At 34.3% G+C, this 25532-nt stretch overlaps 1 protein-coding gene and 3 long non-coding RNA genes across 5 annotated transcripts in view; 2 read left to right on the top strand and 2 right to left on the bottom strand.

The window, feature by feature from the left end:
* Lac2 (laccase 2) overlaps positions 1-20632 on the bottom strand; it is a 64038-nt gene extending 43406 nt beyond the window's left edge. The window contains 1 exon segment of the mRNA NM_001109925.1: positions 20360-20632. Coding sequence (NP_001103395.1) covers positions 20360-20456 — 97 coding nt within the window. The 5' untranslated portion in view covers positions 20457-20632.
* Positions 1-25532, top strand: part of LOC134199486 (uncharacterized) — a 69691-nt gene that overhangs the window by 39201 nt on the left and 4958 nt on the right. The window contains exon 2 of the long non-coding RNA XR_009973997.1: positions 25050-25203. This is a non-coding gene — a long non-coding RNA (uncharacterized LOC134199486). The remainder of the gene's footprint in view (positions 1-25049; positions 25204-25532) is intronic.
* Positions 6621-8874, top strand: LOC119628991 (uncharacterized). Its single transcript, XR_005245090.2, has 2 exons — positions 6621-7250; positions 7456-8874. It is a non-coding gene; the product is annotated as an uncharacterized LOC119628991 (long non-coding RNA).
* Positions 8865-10829, bottom strand: LOC119628990 (uncharacterized). 2 transcript variants are annotated; one of them, XR_009973989.1, is made up of 4 exons: positions 10337-10829; positions 10082-10258; positions 9601-9708; positions 8865-9517 (listed from the first exon to the last, which is right to left on the bottom strand). It is a non-coding gene; the product is annotated as an uncharacterized LOC119628990 (long non-coding RNA). The 2 variants fall into 2 exon arrangements; XR_005245089.1 differs by having other exon boundaries at positions 8865-9218.

Raw genomic sequence — 25532 nt, 5'->3', positions numbered from 1 at the left:
GAGTTGTTCTTAAACGTCTTTGAATCTTGGCAGGTTCCAGTTGTGTGTCCCTTAAATGGAAAATAAAGAGTCACTAGACCAGTTAATTAAGCACTTTCGTCTTGAACGTGAATCACTTAGAGAGGCAGTGGTTTTCAATGTTATAGACAAGTTAATTAACTTCTTACTTAGTGGTCGATTCGACCTTAAGTGGATTGCTTATTATAAAAACACAATAGCTATCTATTAAATCAGGTTAATAATGATTTGAACTAAAGTTATTTATAAAAATATATTAATGAAATGCTTCAGTAATTGAATTTTTAAGGAAATCTTAGTAAAGGCGATGAAAATGCCGAAAAGTTGAATTAATAAAATACAGTGAACCAAATACATCCCTGTATTTGTTCTCATATCACATTTTTTTTCTTTACCTTTTTTTTCTCTCCGTGCTAGTCATTGGTTATAGTCTACTGTTTAGCGCTACGCAAATTTAAAAAATTACGCTTTAAGGCAGATCTTATACTGTAGCTGCATCTCGATGTGTATTACCTACGAACACTTGTGGAGATGATAAATCTTAAAAAACATTACCGAATTCTAAATCTGACCGGTATGTAAAGAGATTACCCCTTTCATAGAAACAAAAATCATACTATACGGATGATGAATGTTCAAAGATACAAATCTAGAAGTGTCGTAAGATAAAAAAGTTGTTGTGACGGGAATAGTTGAGAGTCAAAAAGAAGATTAATCAAATTGTTTTCATAAAGCTTATTATTTGGTTATTAAGTAAATGGAATACAGTAAAGCAATATTGCGACTGTGATGATCGACCTAAGCCTCTTTTAGATAATTTCATAAGAAATCGAAAATGTATCTATTGCATGAAAAAGTTGACCAAAATTAGTGCGTTAGATAATATTTAGCATTGAGTGATTCAGTAACTCATAATGAATTTGAAATAAACAAGAAATAAAAAACTATTCGTAAAATTAAATAAAAGATCTCTTTGAAAACGACAATCACGGTTTTTCAGTTGACAAAATGTTCCACTTTGTTGTTTTATGAAACAGTTTTAATGCTTCAGTAATTTGTGTTTGTTACATAAAATTTCGTAAATTTCAGTTCTGCAAGAATTTTCAACGATACTTTTGCTTCTATTTTTATTTGTTATATGAACAACTATGAATATTGTATAAAGTAAAAGTTGATTTCATTAAAGTTATTAAAGATCATTTTCTACTATAACTGTATGTGTTTTGAACATGAGTTTTGTATTGTGATCAAAATGATTAGGTAGTTTTTAAGCTATTGCATAGCTTCTATCGCGGGACTTGAGCGCGGCGACTGAATCAAGAAATAACGTAACGAAACGTAACGAAAATAGCCTGACACCCCCACTACGCCTACTATGTAGCTCGCGTTCAACACATTCACACGTTGCGCTGGTGTTTGTGAATAAGCGCGCGGCGTGAAGTCGCACTGCATGAGCATCACGAAAAGTCTGCCCATCTCTCTCTCACGCGGTCTAGCTTATTAGTGTGAAGGGGACAGTTAATGTTTTGCTTTTGTTAATGTTTATAAATATGTATAGAGTGGTCTTATTTTTATTATTGTTTTAATTAAATTATTATGTGGGGCAGCCGTTGTAACTATACTGATACCTTAGAACTCATATCTCAAGGTGGGTGGCAGTATTAATGCTTTAGATGTCTGTGGGCTCCGGTAACCACTTAACACCAGGTGGGCTGTGAGCTCGTCCACCTATCTATGCAATAAAAAAAAGGTAAACGATCTCACGGCCTACCTGGTATTAAGTGATTGTTGGAGCTTATATACATGACAAACTGAATGCCGCCACCCCCAAGACAACGTTGACGGACCCTGGGGGTCTTGAACTCATCATACTTGATTCCATCGTTGTTCTAGTAGTTAGAGATCCTTATTATCTTTATTATTCTTACTGGTCGTAGGACCTCTTGTGAGTCCGCGCGGGTAGGTACCACCAACCCGCCTATTTCTGCCGTGAATCCGTACTGGTGGTAGGATCTCTTGTGCGTCTGCGCGGTTAGGTACCACCAACCCGCCTATTTCTGCCGTGAAGCAGTAATGCGTTTCGGTTTGAAGGGTGGGGCAGCCGTTGTAACTATACAGAGACCTTAGAACTTATATCTCAAGGTGAGTGGCAGTATTAATGCTTTAGATGTCTATGGGCTCCAGTAACCACTTAACACCAGGTGGGCTATAAGCTCGTCCACCCATCTAAGCAATAAATAAAAAAAAATAAAAAAAAGTGGGAATGCGACCCTGAACGATGGAGAATAGTTGCTGCTTGAAGCTGAATACTAGCTTATTAAAGGCTTTTAGTACTCCATTATATTAAAAATGTTAGCGGATAATTTTTTAAATTCTATATAATTATTGACATATGAATTTAACACAAGGTAATAAAGGTTTTTTTTTATTTAGAAAATTCATTTGTTATAAAGGTACATTTTTACAACACAGCAACATAACAATAAATCTCTTGTAAGTTTATTCTAAAGGTGTCAATAGTCAAATACCAAAAAAAAAAACATCAATAGTCCAGTTCTATTAATTAAATGGCCGCGATAAATTAATGAGACATCAGTTCCTTAATAACGCTTGATCAGCTTGTGGACCAGTTACAATGACGTTACATAAAATCAGAGTGAAAGTGTTAATAATCGAGACGGTGTCGGACAAGTCGGATTGCTGACGAAGAATCGTAAAAAAGAAGCTACGGTAAATTTGAAATACATTTACATATATGTGTATGTATGTATATATACATATATATGTAAATGTATATCTGTGATATTTCGTCTTTTCGCATTAAAAGTGTACAATTTCAAAAAATATTCGAAATTGAGTTAATATGCAGAATCATTTGGTATCACCAGTATTTTTCTCATAAATACCTACTGTCAAAAGAGCGTAGCTTAGTTTTAGTTTTTTTTTTAGTTTATCCATAATAATATTTTGACTACTATTAACAAAATTAATACTTAATTTTATCTTACTTTAAAAGACAGATAATGTTAACTGGAAAAAAAAAATGAATGTTGCATAGATGATTAATTTTAAAAATATTACATTATGTTAAACCTTTAATACACTCTCCTGCAAAATTAGTAAGTTTTGAGATTATACAGTTTTAATGCGAGAAGACGATTTGATACGTCGGGTATAGTTCGTCGAATTTTCGCTTTTGGAGTCATTAATTTTATTAACGTAAGTTTCACGATCGGCGTCGTGACCTAAAATTATATTTCATTTAAACTAGAGATGGTATGGTATCATGTATACATTAAAACATATTAGATATAGTTGGTATCGTAACTTTACTTGAGACCTTAGAACTTATATCTCGAGGTGGGTGGCGCATTTACATCGTAGATGTCTATGGGCTCCAGTAACCACTTAACACCAGGTGGGCTGTGAGCCCATCCATCTAAGCAATAAATAAAAAAAAGTCTTCTACACATTTTTATTACTTTTAATTTGCTATTCTGATAATCTTCTCAGAGGTATACTGGTTGATTTTTTTTTTAAAGAATGATGGTGGTAGTGATGTTATCCTGTTCTATAGCATATTTCAATGTATTTAAGTAAATGTTCTTTTTAATGATCGGATACATAAAATATTGGTATACTTAAAAAATGCTAGATGCTTACCTTGTCAATGATGGTAATAAAGAATTCCAACGCACCAGCTGTTCTCGATAATAAGTATATAATAGTTTGAACCAATAAATACCGAATTACATTTCTGAATAGAATTTATGTGTTGCCTTTTATACGTCAAATCGATTGAATTACGAAACATGTGTAGTTGACGCGAATGATTTTTTATCGTAGGCGTGGTATAGCGTATTCCCGATTTGGAAATGTTAAAAAAAAACGATCCTTAGTCATTTAATGGTATGAAAATTTTATAAATCGCAGTAAATCAAACCGTAATGGTAATTGACATAATTCAGGCCGTTCGCGTTTATAGTTCGAAATCGTCGTTTTAATTGGAATGTATTATTTTCGATTGATTTAATTTTTGTATCACAATTAAACGAGATGATTTCGAAATTTTCGCTAATGCTTATGAATCTATATATATATAAATGAATTGCTGTTCGTTAGTCTCGCTAAAACTCGAGAAAGGCTGGACCGATTTGACTAATTTTGGTCTTGAATTATTTGTGGAAGTCCAGAGAAGGTTTAAAAGGTAGTTATATATGAAAATGCTCGGAACTAAATTAAAATAACAATTTTGTTTTTCTTTTGATGTGTTCCCCGTCGGACAAATTCCTTTTGTTTGTTTTAATTTTATACAAAAGCTTAGGTATTTTATTTATCGATTGAAGCACTACGAAGTCAGCCGGGTCAGATAGTAAATAAATAAAAACAGTTTTCGATTATTACGTTTGATATTAACCTCGGCTACAGTCTATTTGATATCGCGTTCAAACAATTAAGCTGTCAATTCAGGTCCGATGACGGGCAGACGAGAGTACGAAGTTTCGATGCCATGGTCACCGAACAGTTCTTGACCTAGCCCCGTCACTGAACGGACGTGTAGAAGAAAGAAACGCGCGATCCGACATTAGACAATCGATTACGATTTAGCCGATTATTTCCGTGACATGAAACGGAACTAGCTCATCACTTTCTATTTTTATTTTTTTAATACAAATAAATTCATAAAAGCCTAATACGTCTTGTTTTCATTAGCGTTATTATGTAACGTTCTTAAGAGCGTTTTTTCTTTGCTTCTATCTTGAGCATTGGTTGTGGGATGTTTCAATGGGTTCAATTAAACATTAGATATCTGGCCATTTCACGGCTAAGCGCACGTTCCGATCCGAATACTGAGGTAGAGGCGATATAGAGATTTCAATGTATTCACATTGTAGTATCTATGGTCTCCTATATTCACATAACATGTGGTAGACCATGAAATTATTACAGTCAAACTAAAACTCACATGTTCATTTACAAAACTTATCTGAATGCATTTCCAATTCAATGTTTTTACTAGTCCAAGCGAACATTAATGATACAGGATATTATAATCCACAGAAAGTGAGCGATAGGATTGAATTAGCCCGCGGCTTAGACCTGATATTTGTTATGTTGCGTTTACCTAATAGCGTTATAAGCTCAATGAAGCGACACGACGAGGACGGGAAATCTGACCATTGCCTGCCACTGATTCTAGTCTCTCAGAGAAAGTTTAAAATTGTCCATCGCAAGTAAGCTTGTAGCGCTGACAGCAACATCGTTTTAAAACTGAATACGCATTATCAGGCATACCGTAACACGCAAAGTCACTCTCTCAGCCGCACCAAGACGGACTTAAAAGAAAATAAAACCCATGGTGACCTCCGGGTTTATTGTATTCCTTAAGACTCGTAAAAACAATATTCCCACACTGCACGGTTTGTGTGGTGCTTAGTGACGTAACGAAATCGTCTTAGGCATTGTATTGTAATGCAGTTTTACGTGCTTCGGACGCATTTTAAGTACATTTTCCATAAATTGTAATTACTCTGCCTATGACACCGAGATACGAATGGTTTATGATTTTAAAGCGAAAGCGAAGATTTTATTACGATACTGTAATGTGTAATTTTGACACGGGTCGATTATGTCATGTGCGAATTGGTAACATTAATTAGGTGTAGTCCAAAATGATCTGTACGGTGCATAAATCATATACGTAACGGTGAATTAGATTTGTGGTGCATTGCAAATTGTAAGAACGATGCCAAATCGTGTTCTCGTTTTTGTCGTTTTACGAAATTCGGTCGACATGAGATTTCTTACATTTTCGTAATATTTTTATTGATAATGTAGGCGATGTGATATGTTTGTTCACTTTGTGGGATTTAGGATATTATTCGTGGGATTTGATTGTTTTTTTTATATAGGTATTTATTTGTGAAACTATTCTTTTTCCTACATATGCTGAAAGCCTTGAGAGGCTATTTCAGCTTCTCCTTGACGTGTAGGTGAGCTCACGGGGCTCTAACCGGGAGTGTTGCTAGCACTGGCCTTAGCAAGAGCAGTGCTTCGCAGAATCTACCACCGGATCGGAAACGCGACCCAATGAGAAGATCCGGCGAGAAACTTAGTAGGCCGTGTCTATGGACTTATTCACTCGTCGAGCCCTTCGTCGCAAGCGACGGATTCGACGAGGACGGTGACCGGCGTGAAACTATAATCACAATTAAAGGTTCAAAGATTACAGTACATGCTGCGTTGTTCCTCGTGCTAAGTTATTAGTAAGTTAAATAAATAAAACTTAGCTGTGCATAGAATAGATAAGAAATTTACATACTAAATAGTTTACATTAACTGGATAAACTGATTTTGATTTTATATTGAAATGAAATCAAAAGTTTCTTATTAATCACTACATTTTTATAATTTCTAAGAATTATTATAATATTGCACATATGGAAAATTAAAGATAAATTTTTGTCGTATGGGAACAAAGCTTATATTTAATACGCCGACTGCTGTTCTTAGTAATTTTAAAGGACATACGATATTTTTTTAACTAGCATATGTATGTACATAATGTTCCTAATACACATTAAGAGAAATCAATCATGACTCGTGCGATTCTGTAAGCGTTGTTTAACAAACTCGCACGTGAATTTGGTGTGAGTTTTCAAATTGGCATTCTGTAAATTTCATTGTAGTGCCGAATCTACACTAGCGCCCCTCGCGGGTGAATTGAACTAGCAAGCGTGAGTTTTTTTTACTAAAATGTATGAGTTGACGTTTGAAACGGCATTCTGTAGTGTAAATCACGTCGAATTTCGGCAAGAACTTCGCATCGCAAAATCATTTTATTTGTCAAATCAAAAGTTAGTGTTTTACGTGTTTGTTGTGAGTGAGAATATACGAAAACGTTATAAACCGCTGTTAATTATTAAAAAAATACTATTAATTAACAAAATTGCACTTTAAAATAACTTTATTCTTCATCGATATTTTGTGGAGCGTATGTTTTTATTGAAAACATTGTTGAAAGAGGCTGACGCTACGGATCAGCGTGAAATGCGTCGACAAGCCTACGAAATTCACAATTTATCACTTTTAACTTGAGATGACGACCATGTAAAAGTATAAAGAAAGTGTATAGATTGTCGAAGGATCATATGAACCAGTTAGGGTGTGAATTACACCCTTTGATGAAGACCACTAAAAGCCATTGAAAAGGACTTTCAACTCTTCTAAAGGTAGGTATTCCACGTAGTAAGATTGTGTCTTTATGTACAAAATAGGTACTTTATAACATATTATTAAAGTTTGCCCATTTGTTTATATCCAACTCTCCCATTATTGTAAAACTATACCACTAAACTAATCTACCAAAAATATCTTGAAAGAATACAAATTAGATTCTCTAATAACTATGTGTATTGTTTAATGATTATTTCTTAGTTTCAGTTATTGTGCACCTTGTTATTTTTGGCCAATTGAAGTTACCAAAAAAATCATAAAAGAAAATATAAGAACACATTTGTCCCAGACATCCCAGTGTATATCTGAGGTTCTGGAGGCTCTGAACAACCCAGCAACTATATATAAATATTTAAGATTCCCACAGAATGCTCAAGAATGGCAAAAGTTGAAGGAAAAGCAAAGAAAAAAGAAGAAGGTGGTTTAAGCTAAATAGGAACAGATGGCGGTGCACTATAAAAAACAAACTGTTTCAAGGCCATGACCACGACCCTCAGTAATGAGGAAACCCATGCAAGGAGGAGGAGGAGAGGTTTAAGCTAAATAAAAAAATCTTTTCTTCATAAAAAATTACCAATATTAATGTAATGCTAAATATTGCAGTTTTTATGAAAAATTTAGAATCCTTTGGGTTATTGGGTGTATTGATGGGAAGTTGGTGGCCTTAAAAAGATCTGCTACCAATAAAAAATGGTTTTACTGTCGCAAAGAATATCATGCAAGAAATGTACAATTTGTAAAGCTATTAATATTTTTCGAAATTCTGATATGTAATCCATAAACGAAATGTGTATTAAGAACCTATGTATTCAGATTGTATTCATTTCAGTTAAATTGTAATTGTGTATATTGCTATAAGTTATTGTGAAATATAGTATTTATCTTAAATAAACTTTATTCAGTTATAATCAAAACAAAATAAAATCTACTAGATTAGTCAATGACAGCAAGTAATGACCATTATAATTATTTAACATCTTTTCGGGCTTTCTGTATATTGTCAACGTTCCAACCTTATGACACCTTTTGCTATTTTTTTTTTCATTGCTTAGATCGGTGGACGAGCTCCCAGCCCACCTGGTGTTAAATGGTTACTGAAGCCCATAGACATCTACAACATAAATGCGCCACCCACCTTGAGATATAAATTCTAAGGTCTCAGTATAGTTACAACAGCTGTCCCACCCTTCAAACCGAAACACATTACTGCTTCACGGCAGAAATAGGCGATAACGCTATGCTATGCTAGCTAATACCTGCTAATAATAGCTAGCTATTGCTAATATGGAGGAAGATACTCCTGATGCTTTGTAGCACCGCCTTCATTCCACTGCCCGTAACTCAGTGTAAAGAACAATAGGTATGTTAAAGAGTAGATTCAGGTGTTTGCTGATCTATAGGGTGCCAATTTACCACCCTGATAAGATAGCAAAAATAGTTGTTGCGTGTTGTGTTTTGCACAACATTTGCAATTGTGCAGAGCTGCCCGTTCCCATGATTTCAGATGATGAGATTATATGTACATTATGGTGGTCATGTTGAATTACTTTGTTAAATTTTACTAATTAGCTAACTTATAGTGTGAAGTAACTTCAAATATAAATGAATGATTTATAAAAATAGTTTTATTATAGTTTTATTCAATAGTTATATACAATAATTTTGAAATTTGTTTGCATCAGTAACTTATGTGGAAATACAGGTTTAAAATTGCTAGCGCTGCATGTGCTAATTCCACCAACAGTTCATCCTTCTTGCAGATTGTCGACTATTCATTCCCCCATGGTTGTAAGTTTCATTAAGTTATATATGGTACTGTGTTCAAAAATGCTTTGGACGACACACATATGAACACCCTGAATCTTCACCTGCAGTTCCTCTATCCACAAAATTCTCTCAGTAATTTGAGTACACTCTGCTTTTCATTGTAAAAGTGGTGAAATAGCAGGTCAGGTGTTGAGGTGCTGAAAAAAATAAAAAATTTATTTAAAAACAAGGTTAGGTAAAATACAATGTTTACAATACATGCAACAAAATGTTTTTATTTACAAGTAACAGCATTATACACAAATCAATGTCCCTAATATGGTGGTTCAATGAATAGGTACTTTGACCTGAATAAACACATATCAACCCAATCTCTTGACTAACATGTGAGACCTACTGTGGCTGGAGCTACTAGTAGTAGCATCACAATAAGTAGAAGTTACTTGCATTTAGTTAGAGGATGATGACTGCAAAATAGGTGATTCTTGATGCAATGCTAAAAAGGCAATAAATATTAATTTTTAAAATGCAAGTTTTGTTTAGGTATTTATTTCAGATAATTAGGCATAACATACATACCTGTATGTTTGCGATTGTTCCAATACTGATACATTTTCCGAGTTGGCTATAAATTCTCCTTACAATATTCTGATGATGTGGATTAGTATTTTCAATCTGTTGTAGTTCCTTAAATATAATAATATAGGTTATGCCTAAATTTTGTTCTTTATTTTAAATTGAGTATGCAGCCTTTAGCCAACATAATGTCAGTTTAGTCAATACTCTGGCACTGCCTGCCACCCCTGTACCAGTATGCACACCCTTTACCATAGATACAGTCACCTCTGCATCAATAAATACATTCCAACAACATCAATCTAACTTGCAATACCTAAATTGTGAATGATTTGATTTATTTAATTCAATATAATTTTTTTGTTGGTGAATTTGAGATACAAATAAATTACCTTCATGCCCTGTTAAAATAGAACATCAATAAAAACGTAGTAGATAGATATATCATACATAAATATATGTTAACATGTCCTAAATATCTCACCGGGAATGGATCTTAACTGACAAGAGAATTTAGTTCCTATATTTTTTTAATATCCTTGTTCTCTTATTGAACATGTTGAGATTCGATTAATCCTTTTGTTTCGCTAGCTTTTAACCCAAAACGTTTATCAATGCCTCTATTTGCGACAATGTCGGATGAGAAGAACGCTCTTTAAATCTGTTGGTAATATATTTAAATTTTACATTAAAAACGAATGGATGAAACATTGATAGCCTCAAATTAACTTTTACTTACCTCATAATTTTTATTTAACGTTAAATTCACTCACAAAGTATCAACAAATCTAGAAAAAGCAAAATAAAAACTTCCGACCGCTCGAAATTGTTTTGAAAACAATTAAAATTTTGTTTTTTAATTCTGGTATTCGCCAGTGCACGCAAAGGAACTTAGCGTACAGCCAGAAATTACAATTAATTTCATAAATATATGACTTTTAATTTTCTTTTTAGATATATTAGATGTGGTTTAGACACCAAAGCTTAAATTCATAGTATTTTCTTACAGAATGCTTCTAAATACAAAGAAAAACTGAAACCGGTAAGCTTCGATTTACATTTGCGTGTATACGGCTATCCCTAGTAGTATTGTAAACAAACTTCGTTGTCACTTCACTTCGCTCGAGGCAGGGTAATTATGATTAGTGTTTACAGAATGCCAAATCAAGGTCATTCCATTGCGAATGCGAAGTGATGGAGAATTTCGTAGTGAGATGCGAGTTCTTGTTTGAATTTTAGAGAATCGCACGGTTGGTCTCTACTTCTGTTCATTAATCTTTGTTCTAAAACACGTTGTTAAGTTTCGCCCACACATTAATAAATTGCAATATACAATAGTGTAATTTAGTAAAATGTTTAAATCTGTATTTTTTTGTATGCTGTTCGTATGGTTTTTACTGTACGGTCTCAATATACCGTTACTGGAAGCGAAAAAAACGTATTGAATAAAGAATAAATATTAAAAAAATGTAGAGTTGTAATTTTTAGTATTGTTTGCTTATGATTGAAAGTCACCTCTCACAGATTTTTTTATGTTATAAATAAATAAATAAATGGGAACAAAAGATGCACGGTCATCTGGCCCTAAATTAGGATTCCCTATTTTATCAGAGACTGACATACATCCTTACGTACATATATGGATACTAAATACCCAGACGTAAAGCAAACAGACCTATTCATCACACGAATGTTTGCCCGATATGCGAATCGAACCCAGGACTATCGGCGCAACAGTTAGGGCCACGGAATAGATAAATAATTATCTATTCCGTGGTTAGGGCCACTAACTACTGCATCACCGAATCAGTCCGGTAAGTCAGATCCTTTAAACAGTTACGTTTGGCTAGAGAGAGACGAGAATATCATGTAACGTAAGATGATGAAGATGATTGATAATCAGTAAGATCATTTGGGTATTTACATACTTACAAGTAGCTTTTTTGGTTAAAAAAGTTAACGCATTATTCGGGAAATGCAGTTTTGTCATTAAAGAAATTCCGTTAAACTTATAGAAACGCATATTCAATACAACTATTTACTCGAGTTCCTGTTAGCTGCTTTTTTCTGACCTACCGTTCCAATTAACAGAGTATGCGCATTCCTGATCAGTGCTTCTAATTGGTTAATATATTTAGCAACCGTCTATTGCAGGGTGTTACTTTGAATTCACGTGTCGTTGACGAAATATAATAAGATACAATAATTCAAGAAAGTAGTTCATAAGATTCTTGTTTTTCGAATTTTGCGATTTAGCGAATACGAATTACTGGTGGTAGGACCTCTTGTGAGTCCGCACGGGTAGGTACCACCAACCCGTCTATTTCTGCCGTGAAGCAGTAATGCGTTTCGGTTTGAAGGGTGGGGCAGCCGTTGTAACTATACTGAGACCTTAGAACTTATATCTCAAGATGGGTAGCGCATTTACGTCGTAAATGTCTATGGGCTCCAGTAACCACTTAACACCAGGTGGGATGTGAGCTCGTCCACCCATCTAGCAATAAAAAAAAAAAGAATTTCATCAGATCAGATATCTTTGTATAAAGCACATTTCTTTTTGTTATTAAATCAGAATGTCAGAATATCTGTCAGAATGTGTGTCATCAGAATGTCTATTAAACTTTTTATTCGATAGGCGGTCGTGTTCTTGGAATTCTACGGTTATATTACTGTATTATTATGTAGGCTGATTATCTTAGGACCTGGCTAGTGTTAATCTATATACGAAGTCTAAACCCATCATAGAGAATTTAACCTCCCCACTTTTTTAAGATTTAGCGATATGCATACGAATTATGGTCACTCTACTCTTACTATTTGGGACACAGAATTAAGCCAAAATAGAGAGTACTGTGTATTATTCTACATTAATAAATATAATAACAGTAAACTTGTCGGTTCTTACTTAAAAATACCATTTTAAGACCAATTTCAAACAGCCTTGTAAGTATATTAAAATGTATTAGGGTCACTGACAGTGACTGCTTAATTAATATTTTATCGCATTAACACAGGAAAAGGAATTAAAATTTAACTTTGTTTGAAATAATAATGGAGATTGATGAATGAAATAAACAAAAAAAAATGTTCGTTTGTAAATATGTATATTAACATATATACAATGCGCATCAGACCCGAACCTGCCGCGTATGAGTGTGAAGCACATTTGATAATACATCAATAGCAAACAAATGGAATTTAAATTATAAGTAAATATTAAGGCGATTGCATGCAGCAGATATGCGAATTTTGCGATGGATGTGTGGAGTAACGAGAATGGATAGAATACGGAATGAATATGTTAGAGGAAGTCTGAAAGTGGCACTTGTGACAGAGAAGCTGAGAAGTGCGCGTTTGGGATGGTATGGACATGTAATGAGCTAAAATGACAATGAGGTTGGTAAGAGAGTGTTAACTATGAATGTGGAAGGCTATAGAGGAAGAGGTAGAACTAAGAAGAAATGGATGGATTGCGTGAGAGAGTATCAGTGTAAGAGGGAAGTGAGTGAAGAAATGGTATATGATAGAGGAGTATGGAAGGAGAAAACATGTTGTGCCGACTCCAGGTGACTGCGAGAAAGGCAGGATAATGATGATTAACAAACAGAATCAGGGATGCACTACATAACCGTTCTAGATCATAAATACGCCATCCAACCATGAAAGAGTTCCTAAATTTATAATTCCGTATCGCGGAAATCACAATAATCTGTAACATGCATATTTTCCTGAGATTTCGTCTCGAAAAAAAAAAAAGAGTAGTTTTGTTCTTTTAAATGTTTATTTTATGATATAAAGCATATATATTATGTCCTTGAATAACGTTGATTCATAAACTAGTTCGCACAATTATTCCGTTTATAATCTTAATTGACTAATTTTAAATTCACATATCTTTAACGGTATTTTTTGTTCGTGACTTAACTGTGTATTTGACGCGTATGCATTTTCATGAATGAAACAAAAATAGTTTAAAGTAAAAATTAATAACCTACTGAGCGTTCCTTCATCTTGAATGTACTTCGTCAGGAAGCATTAAGTTAACGCATTAAGTTTATTTACGTCAAATTGATTTAGTAGAGTTAATAAATAATACACCAGATGTCACAATCAGCTACAATGGAAATTAAACGAGTGAAAATTTAATTGGAATTCACCAGCACGGAACTGTACGTTGGCTTTTTGGTGAAATTCATTTTGTGTTTAGAATATTTATTCAGAATGTTAAGTTGTATAAATGTGTTTAGAATAATTTAGATCAACGAAAGTGAGTGTTACCATTTTTTTGAACTGAACTATAAATTGAACTTCTCAAACTAAATTTAAAAACAATATTCCGGTTAAATTTTCAGGTTCAACAGATTTATTACTCTGTTTTCAATTAAAATTTCAACAAAAACTAAAGATATAACATTATTGCCGTGCCATTATTGGTAACTAACTATATTATGTCTGTTCGATGAGGGAAAACCTTTTCCTCTACATTACAGAATTGATATTCATAATGGTGACCACCCTCAATCAGGTGATCTGGAAGGAGGCATCACTGGTGGTCCAGAAGCCTTTTCGGTTTCTTCAGCAGGACAGGTGGGCGAGTAAGGCTCAGCGAGGAGAGGCGGACGGGTGATACCTTTTTTTCCTACTTATGCTGATAGCCTTGAGAGGCTATTTCAGCTTTTTTTTTATTGCTTAAATGGGTGGACGAGCTCACAGCCCATAGTTACAAGCTTTTCCTTGACGTGTAGGTGAGCTCACGGGGCTCAAACCGGAGTGTTGCTAACAGTGGCCCTAGCAAGAGTAGTGCTTCGCAGAATCTACCACCGGATTGGAAACGCGACCCACTGAGAAGATCCTGCGAGAAACTCAGTGGGCCGTGTTTATGGGCGGGTGATACAATGGTCGTTGGCGTCTTTATATAAAAATATATATAATACGGCTTTCCTTGGGTTCCGGATCATTTGCTCCCAATAGGGGGGTTATGAAAAGAACTTTAGGGTACTGCCCTCATGAGAGTATCGCTCTCGCTTTTTTTGTATAAATCCACTAACCCGTCGTTTCGTTGGTTAGTGGACTGTATACAGTATATTTAAATTAAGACGATAGTGAGTTAAGGGACTTGTTCACCAGTTAGCTTCATTGAATTTAAGCTTTAGTCAGCTACGAGCCGCCCTTGACAGCTCGACGATTCTTCAGAGATGGAAGCGATCGAGAAGCATAATGCAGTTGGCTATTATATAGTTCGCTGTTGAACGTATTTTTCGGGGTCAAAATTTTCGCGATAATCTCTATTGTGGCCGCAGATGTATGTAACCTTTTGCAAGAGTTATTAGTAGACATCCAACAAAACTCATTTATTTATTATAAAAAAAAAAAGAACACAATATTCCTAACCTAAAAGTACATGTTATTATCCGCAACATGCTTCGTCAGATTACAGAAATAAAGTTATCAGCAACATGCTTCGTCAAAAGCATGTTGCTTCGTCCAACAAAATGTATACGACTGACTGTATTATGGTTTGTTGCAAATTAGTTTCAGGTTTCGTATCCGAAATAAGACCCTGTATTAAATTACACAACGAAATAAAAACGCTCATTACGTTAGACTAGAATCAGCAAAGAAATCGAAACAAAATTCTTTACGGTTATAAAGTTAAAACAAATGCTGTGTGTTACGTATCGCAATAACACATTATGACTTGAATCGTGTAGATTATAGTAAATGTACGAATGATTTACTGTGACCGTGATTTGGTTTTTTTATTAGTTAGCACAGGCAGTCAGTCTAGCGGGATCGTTATTAATGCCTTTAACAATATAATTGGTAATAGGCCGTCATTAGCATCCTCTGCGTGCACTGAAACATCTCAAAAGTATTCTAGATTTGTTTGTTTGTGAATTTTTGTTTCTACCTATTGTAGCTATATGTTATACCTATGTATTCAAGAACAAATATTTAAGAGCTTGTATGAGATAATTTTCATGAAAATCTAGAATTCAATGAAAATTAGATTTTTGTCACTTTACGACAACTGTACATGCGCACAACTATAATAATGCGTTCAAAACTATACAAATCTTGTGGTTTTCTATGCAGATTTTGGTTGCGATGTTACCAATTGAGATCTAAAGGTCGTCTAACCTTCGAAATAATAATATGTTTACCCGTAAAAGGAAAGATACGTGTAGATATTTTTATTGCACGTAATGTAATAAGCATTGAATAAAACAACCGTTTTAGATTCATACAACGCATTTCGTCTCATAGAAAGTGAATATTTTATCCGAAATTCTAAGAATAGTGCACAAAAGTTAGATTTTTTTCCGATTGTGTCGTATTACTTTACATTCATTTCACATTCATGAGCATGTTGCGCTTTGGGTGTCATAGCTAGTAGTAGGGTTGCCAAGGTGAATATTTTTTGTCATCTCTCAAACTCTGCATGATACTCAAGTGCATTTATTTGTGGAAAAAATTATTATGAAGCATTTGTTGTGCAGTGAGAAGTTTTATTCGAGACAGATTGTAGAGTTTTTTGTATATTCTGTATTTTATAATTTTTTGTTTCTTCTTCTGTTTCTTTCTATTCCTTAGACGAGTGAATGAGTTCACCCACAGATATCACAACCCAAATGCCCTCTTTGAGACATGTAGTTCAAGCCTCAATATGGAGTCCAGGAAGTACTTTATACAGGACGGCCATGATATTATCCGCCTGACTAAGCAATTAAAAAAATCAATTAAGAAAGAAACATGTTGAATTATTATTTAATATAGTTTTTTTCGTCCCGTAGACTAATTGTCAAATATTGCTGGTATATAATCTAGTTTTATGACATTAAAAATGTGTTGTCAACCCTAGCAAGCAATAACAACTTTATTATGCATTCAAATTTGGACATTTCTAAGTCACTGTCGCTTTTATATAGTTTCCCTTGAGGTGATGTAATAAAAAATATTATAGTCACATGATTTTTATGATAGTTTTGCAGAATTTTACTTATGAAACTGTTCTAGCTGTATTTGTGTGGATAAGAACTTAGTTGCAAGTGTGTTTTAAGATATTTCCCAATTTATATTCCAGTTATATTAATATCAAAGCACTATTTTAAAAATACGCATGCGACAAAGAAAATTGATTTAAAGAAGAAAAAACATATTGCATATATTGGACCTTTTTGTTCTGTAAACGAATTTCTCCAGTTTCTAGTTTTTTCGACTTATTCTACGCCAAGAAGTTAAGTTTGCCCGTATTTTTGGTTACCAATAACCTGACGTATTAATATCAAAGAACGGTGCATCGATACTTAATAGATCCTCATCCAGATACCACTTAGATACGTACGAGATTAATTGTTTGGAAATCATGGAAAACCGTGCAGTACTCGCTTGCAAACCGGTCGCACTCTCGCTTATATTTCAATCTCACTTTTTAAATGCATTAAGATTAACGGATAAGTCTCCGAGAACGGCGGCGTTGAGTTTCTCTGGAGGCTTTTTTGTCTCTGTTTCTCGCGTTAGACCGAAAAGGAAAGTGTGATTATTTGGATGTCCAAACTCAACGATCGCGCTTCTTCGCACGATCCTTATTGAAAAAAAACTGGTATTATTTAATGAGTTCACGATGTCTGTGACGATGACGGTAAATGCCGCGATGACAGGAAGTTATCCGTAAGAATTTTTGTGTTGAATGTTTCGTATGAAACCTTAATTTGTTGTTACAATGTTTTATCTATATATCTATATAAATTAAAAATGAATTACTGTGCGTTAATCTCGCTAAAACTCGAGAACGGCTGCACCGATTTGGCTAATTTTGGTCTTGAATTATTTGTGGAAATCCAGAGAAGGTTTAAAAGGTAGATAAATATGAAAATGCTCGGAATTAAATAAAAATAACAATTTTGTTTTTCCTTTGATGTGTACCATTGTGTTTCATTTGTTATATGTTTATTTTATACAAAAGCTTAGGTCTTTTATTTATCGATTACGGCACTACGAAGTCTGCCGGGTCAGCTAGTTCATAATAAAATCACGCTACAGGCCTGGTCTAAATCAAAAGAAGAATTTACTTATTTCTTAGAAATATAAATTGTATAAGCTGCCGACCAAATTTAAATGAAGGCTTTTCGTTTATGATGCATTGTCATATTTGTTGTTTAAGGCCCAAAGGCCCCAAACAGGGCAGAGAACAGCGAGAGCCATTGCGATCAGTCTTAGGCCACACGGGCTTTACTGCGGGCCAGGTTAGCCCGATTGTCTTCATCTCCGCTACCACAGTTCGCCATCAGGTATACTTGACACGATCTATATTCCGGTTGCCATAGGGGGTTCACTCCAGGACCTGCTTCGGGATATCTGTGAACTCTCTTCTGAGAGTATATCCTATCCATGTCCGTTTTGGACGTATAATTTGCTTATCAATTGTTGTTATTTTACTTGTTGCCTTTATAATTATAATTTATATGTTTATTGTATTTACTTAACTGAATTATAGGCTCTTCTGATAATCGTCTTCTTAACGAAGGCAATCATTGTTGCAAGAAAGGTTCGAGTAAACCGTAAAGGAACCGTAAGTTGGAAGAATGATGTTAATAATTATCTCAGTCGGAGACTAAGGACTAGGTGTGTATATCTTTAAATGTACTTGAGGCGAGTGCGAGTTCAAGGTCAGCCTTGATGTCTGAGGTCGAAGACTTAATTGCACAGGGACAACTGGCATCCTACTCTACAAGCCACAACGAATCAGTATCAATTCATTCTGGCTATGTTTTGAGCTTGATAACGTAAAGATAAGATGCAGACGAATGTTGACAGTGAAATTTATTTTACTTTGCCTGATTCATATCTATTTTATACGTCATTCGGTCTAGAACGTAGATTGTAGAGTAAATGGCTAACTGGTTTCAAAAGTATAATTGAACATTAAAAAAACAAGGAACTAATCTTTTAAGCATAGTGCTGCACTCAAGTTTATATACAAAAACATTTTTAGAGCGAAGTATCTATTGTCCGTGAAATTTAAAACACTGTCATGTCCAACTCTCATTGGAGCCACATGTGTATGTACCGATAAATGCTTTTCTACGAATTGCTTGAAGATAAGATTAACTTTTCATAAGTAGAGTCTATATAGCAATTTAGTTTTGCTTACCATTTTCTTGATGGCTTAAGTAAGATAATGGAATACATCTTTAGTATTTAAGAATTAAGTTCGGTAATCTCGGAATCTCAGGGTGTGAATAATTTTAGATTTAAAGCAAAGTTTTTATTCAGAGAAGATACACGAAACTATAAAAAGTAAATTTAAAATAAAAAAAGAAAGTTTGTTATACAGCTAATCAGGATTATTCTTAAATGACTATGCTTAATGTTATCTGATTGTACAGAATAACGAAGATAAAACGAATTGTATAAATAACAAAGCCTTATTAAAAATATAAAAGTATAACATAAATATATGAGAAATATGTATATGAAACATTTTAATTAAACAAAGTAAAAAGTACATGGTACTGAAGTAGAAAGTGTTAAATTATTTTAATTACCCTGCGAAGGCCTTCGACAGATTCTCCATATCGGTCCTCTAGAACATATCTGCAAAAGCCAACTGTTCCCGAAGGAGATAAAGGCTCCGATTATTTGACTCCGAATTTAATCAAGATATTTAAGATTAAACACAATACTACGGTACTTATACTATATCGGACACATGTATGTATCTAGGAAACAAAATTAGGAATCTTTCTATCCTTTGGAATTTTGTTACAATACCTTTTTTTATTACCAAAGAACATTTAACTAGATCTACTAGTCCAAAATAATGAAAGTATAATAAAAATATTCAAAATAAGCAAAGAGAAGAGCAAATTAAAAAGTGGTCACACAGAATTTCGGACAGATAACGGTTTTGACTGTTTTAGATCTCGCCAAGTAATGTAGAAGTGGTTTGCCGTGGCTTTAGTGCAAGTATAAATCTATTTATAATTAGACATTTTGTTTGCAGCGTAAATACAATAAAAGGTGGGTGATCATCAATGGCCATTGTTTTATTTACTTCGATGATTATGAAGAAAAATGAAGGAAATTTTATCGATATTTAAAAGTTTGATTACGCTTAGTATAGTGGTAGTAGATAATTTCGTAAAATTTATATAATATTTAAAAAAAGAAAGTAAAATATCAAGAAGAACCAATTTATAATGTTAAACAGACAATTTCGGGTATAATATTTATAAATATTTGCAATAGAAAAGTGAAAGCAATTTAATTTTTTGTAATAATGTATTTGTGGATAGCTATATTTCCACTATTTTCGCAAGTTCTTCCAAATACTCATCCATATACAAGCTATTGTTTTTTATTGCAATAAAAATAGAGCAGTGGCTTATTACCAAATACAATGTTATACAAAACTGAATGAAATAATAGTGTCTGGAATTTAGAACAGAGTTCATTCCAACATTTAGTGAGCGTTCAAATTATCAATGAACTTATTCCTAATGTAAACAGTTTCCAAATGTCAAGAACGACTTTAGGTAAATGGAGTTTTAGTTCAACCTTATTTTAATATATATACAGAATAAAGTAGAAAAACTTTACGAGTCAATTATTCTTTGTTTTTTTATGTCACATTATTGTTAAATATCGATAGGTCGTATGTAGGTTGTATGCAGGTGTAGTTGTGAGTATGAGAAAAGCTAGGGTGTTGTTTAGTCATCAACATTTGAAAAAAGTGTGAAAGTGTTAAGTGAAAAATTACCTTTCTTTCGTTTGGGGACCACTCTCACACCAATTGCAAGTTCCGTCACTAGGCACAAGAACAGAGTCAGTAAACAGTATCTTCCACTGCACCCCATGTTAACACACAAAGTCTGATGCCTCTAACGATATTACTATAAATGCCAGTCGCTCTGCATTTGCTGATATCAAGTTCGAATTAATCCTGACTCGCACGAAACACGCGCACAAGAAATTAATTTTATTGATTACAATATTTGACGGACGCACGATCGGCGGCTGCACAACGAGCGAGCGAACCACCAGACTACCCTATATTTTGACTTATAGCAATTTGGCACTGCGAATTCCACTTGTATATAAAACCTTTCGCCGGCTTGGGGCGGGCGGTCATTGGTCGCGCTACGGCGTGTGGCGCGAAGGTGAAGGGAGCTGGAAGTGGCAGCCCGCCACGGAGGGGGGGCGCCAGGGTCGGTAGACACTTTTGCTATCGTCGGCCTGATGGCTGTCATGTTCCACAGGCTGTACCGTTGTACTCGGATTATTACGTCATACGCGCGCACTGTATTTTAAACGTCGATGTTACTAATAGCGTAGAGATTTATTTTATTTGACAATGATATAAATAAAAATAAAAAAAACATTATCTTTGGTGTATTAGCTGTCTATTTTTGTAACTTACAAACAGAAGCGCGCACTATATTTTCGATGTCGATAGTACTAATAGCGTAGAGATTTATTTTATTCCATTCTACAATTATATAAAAAAATAAAAGAAATACATTATCTTTGGTGTATTAGCTGTATTTTTTTGTAACTTACTAACAGAGACATAAATGTCACACCAAGTTTCAAATGTAATTTAACCGTTTTTCAAAATATCACTTCCGAATTTAAATATTTTATAATAAAAATATAAAGTGGTGAAACTATGTTTATGGGTTTGCTCTGCGTTTTTAAAATACGAGTTAATGCTATTTTTGAATGAGATTTCATGACTATAACATTATTATACGAGTAGACTACTTTTATAAAATTTATGAAAAATGTCACGAGCTGTTTTTTTTAAAATTGCGAACTTAAACGGGCGCGTAGTGTAGTTGAGTAATAAGGTTACTTTGAATGCATACAAAATTGTATTTTTATTCGAAAGTAATGTAATTTAGAATTCGGGATTATGGAGAGAGGTTTCCCTAACAAAACATCATAACGATATAAAAAAAATTGTTTGTATTGGAGAATATTTGAAAAAAAAAAACGTCAAATAAATTGCAGATTGCATAGCATACGAATAAAAAATGTGCAATGAAGTAAATTAAAATATCACTGTTATTCGTTATTCGGACGATTGCATTACGATTTAGGAGTAGTGGTAGAGTTCGATATAATTTTAATAAGAGGCCATCTGAGTTGAGTTAAGATTTAGTTTTTAGGGAACATAGACCTCAAGAAATAGTTGGAAATCTATTTATTTTTTTGATAAGGAATGTCCCTTTAAATCGAATTATACGACACGGACCAGGACCGTCGGTCTACCGAGTAATATCACTGGTGGTAGGACCTCTTGTGAGTCCGCACGGGTAGGTACCACCACCCCGCCTATTTCTGCCGTGAAACAGTAATGCGTTTCGGTTTGAAGGGTGGGGCGGCCGTTGTAACTATACTTGAGATCTTCGAACTTATATCTCAAGGTGGATGGCGCATTTACGTTGTAGATGTCTATGGGCTCCGGTAACCACTTAACACCATGTGGGCTGTGAGCTCGTCCTTCCATCTAAGCAATAAAAAAAACCCATGACCAGAATAGAGAGAGCAGTGAAAGCATGCGCGTACATAATACGCTCGATCGCCAAAAAAATACTTTAAATAAAGAACTCTTGACTTTTAAAAATATCATTTGGTTAATGAACATTTAGCGCAACGTTTTTATCTAATCAGTTGGATTGTGGAAACTCGGAATTTTCACTCACATTATTGAGAGTGCATAGAGTGCATAGAGTGCATAGAGTGCATAGAGTGCATAGAGTGCAATAGTTTGAGCATTCTTTTTTGTATAGTCATTGTAGCCGTGCATGTTGACCTGGCTTTTCACAGTCTCACTAGCCATTGCAATTTGAGACTTTAAAATATGAAGTAAAATCATTAGTTTAATTCGTATTAAAAGTATTTGTGTGCTAACTTTTATTTACAATATGCGTCATGTAAATTAAAGAATCTCCAAAGAACTCTGCGAGGCGGTAAAGTTTTAGTTGGTTATAGATCAAATAAAATCTGCCGTGATAATAAGAAAGTTAGGTGCGTTTTTTCTACGTCTCAAAAACATGCGCAGTCATTGTGACATTGTTAGGATCTTGCGTTTACGTTACAAACGCGGTAATAGAATCTAGTACATGGACGTAATAATATAAATAGCAATTGCGCTATTGTAGAGTCTCAATGCGCTTTAGGCTCTAAGAACTATCTTGAATGTTAATTAAGACACGTAAAAATTGTTCTATTTCTTCGTTCGTAGCTTTATTTTTTCATAAGCCGCTTATAAGTAATATAGTTAGCAACATTTGAAAAATCGTCCAATCTTTGTAAAAAAAAACAACATATTTTATGTTCATAATGAAGGTTGACATCGCGTTGGAAATAAAACCCATTATATTTATGTACATATTTATAATTAATCTGACTTCCTACATGATCGGCAGAAATACATTTTTTGTTCAATTTATTCATAAGAGCACTTTTAAAATGCATAGTAATGGCGTTTTCAGTAAAATAAATTGTATGGTGTGAGTTTCACATTTTGTTTAATAATTTCGAAATACCGACATGATACATTGGGATCTACATCGTTCATTCATTTTAACGTCCATTACCTAAGCATGTTTTATACTTGTTTTTTTTTTTCCAAGCCTCGACATCTAAAGTATAATTTTTAGATCAATTAAGTGTTTAGAGAAATGTTACCGTTGACATGGTCGCATACATACCATCCATACGCTTTCAAACCAATTATAATTTGTAAAGTTTTATCGGTGCTTTTAAGCTCTTCAAGCACCGGTTACTGTGCTTGAAGAGCGTGCAAACTTGGCCATGGACACAACCCACTGAGTTTCTCGCTGGATCTTCTCAGTGGGATACGATTCCAATCCGGTAGTGGATTCGGTACTGATCTTCCTTGGGCTAATGTTAGCAATTATCTTGGTTTGAGCCCGTGAGCTTACCTACCGGTCCGTGTGAAGTTGGAATAGCCCCTTAGGCTACCAACGATTAGGTAGGGAAAAGAAAAAAGCAAAGTCGATATCCACGTTATCCGCGATATCTTTAATCAAAAAACATTGAAATGCACCATGCACAGTATTAGAAAGCTCCTTGAGAAAATATTAAATGGATTTTCAACGTTAAAGTGTCAGTAATGGTATATAATCAACACGTCTACATTAATAAATTAATATGTTACTTTGTTAATATGTAAATGTTATAGTCAAAGTTTATTCTTCATAATACTGACGGGTGACCACCTAGTCTACGAGGGCTGCACTAAAAGTATCGGCAATGGAATATTTCCACTGTTCCTGTCATATTAAAATCTTTTTAATTGAATTATTTTAAAAAAGATTCTCGGTCTTGTCACGAGGTTTTTTCAAACTTGTTTAGTTGTTGAGAAAATGGAATTGACTCGAGAAAATTCAAGAGCGATGATTTATTATGACTTTCGAAGTGGTTTAACACAAAAACCGGATGGATTCTGCATTTGCTGATGAAGCCCCATCCAAAACCACAATTTATCGCTGGTTTGCTGAGTTTCAACGTGGACGTGTTTTTTCCGTGCCGCCTATGTAATACCAGTCTTTAGGTAACGACGACTTCAAAACTTTGCTGAGTTCAATTTGTAATTCAGAAATATTTTTTCAGAACATGTAATTGCTTATGTCAATCACTCTCTGATGTATAGTCTAACAGTGAACTTCTAGATGCGTCAGTTAATAAAATCACGAACCACCAAATACACTCGTATTTATTATGGCAGATATATCCGATCTTGCCTGCATCAAATCTTTCGCTAAAAATGTATATATTTTTTTTATGATTGAAAGATTACTGGTGGCCCGAAGGCCTTTCCGGTTTCACCAGGACAGGTGGGTGAGCAAAGGCTCAACCAGGAGGGGTTAATGTATCATGTATTAATCCAACGTATATTTTTTTACGAAATTTCATCCAAATCCTTTCAACCATTATTTATCTTTTAATTTCATACGATGTGTGAAAATGTTTCTATAACATTCTAGAACGTAGCTGCTTGTTTGTTTGTACACCTGAAAACATTCCTAATGAAATATTAGATAACAAATAATATACAATGAAATCCAAGACTTTACATATGTAAATATTGATAATTATTTTCCTTATCTCAAATAGGTATTTTCCATGTTTTCAATGATAAAAGGAATAATTGTTAATAACAATTGTATTGTTGTGAGAAATTCCATTTATTTGTGAATCTATATTATATTATATGAATTTAGTACTAATAAAATGTATAATATAGATAGACTACTGTGTGTGTTTGTTTGAATACAAAAATTATATCGAGGGATGAAAGGTGTTGGTTAAGCGATATTTATGCAACTTTACAGGAGATCCATTTAAAGTTCAAGATGTGGAAAAAATATCATAACAAAAAAAAACTTCAGTTATTCGAATGGGGTTTTTTTCCACAGGAGGAAATCGCCGATCCCCATCCGCGCGGCGGGTGGGGTAAGTGGGAGTTGAACCTCACTAAAAACTCCTGCCGCTCACAGCGGGCGCCCTACCCCGGACCGGGCCAGAGCCCAGTCGCTGTTATTGAGACGGCGTGACAGGAATTCGAATGGGGTAAACTTAATTGAATTTCAATTAAAAACATCGAATTCTTGATATTAATATCAAATAAAACGGAGCTTTATTTACAAAAACAAATGTCGCTTATTAAGTGAAACGTCACTTAAATCATCCTTAAAGCCTTTCCACCTATGATATTATATTACAAGCAAAAACCAGATGTCGTGTAGTGTAGTTATTTTCATCTGAATTACCTTTTTTTTTTAACGCTGGGGAATCCATTTTCGGATACCCGGTCGAGAGGGGTAATAGACCGGGTTATGTCGGACTCCGGCGCCTCCAGAGAAGAAGAGGGAGAAGAGGAAGACCAATGTCCTCCTCTT

This window comes from Bombyx mori, chromosome 10, assembly GCF_030269925.1.
Source record: "Bombyx mori chromosome 10, ASM3026992v2".
Lineage (NCBI taxonomy): Eukaryota > Metazoa > Arthropoda > Insecta > Lepidoptera > Bombycidae > Bombyx > Bombyx mori.
Note: the sequence above shows the minus strand (reverse complement) of the source record. Positions and strands in the feature narration are given on the sequence as shown.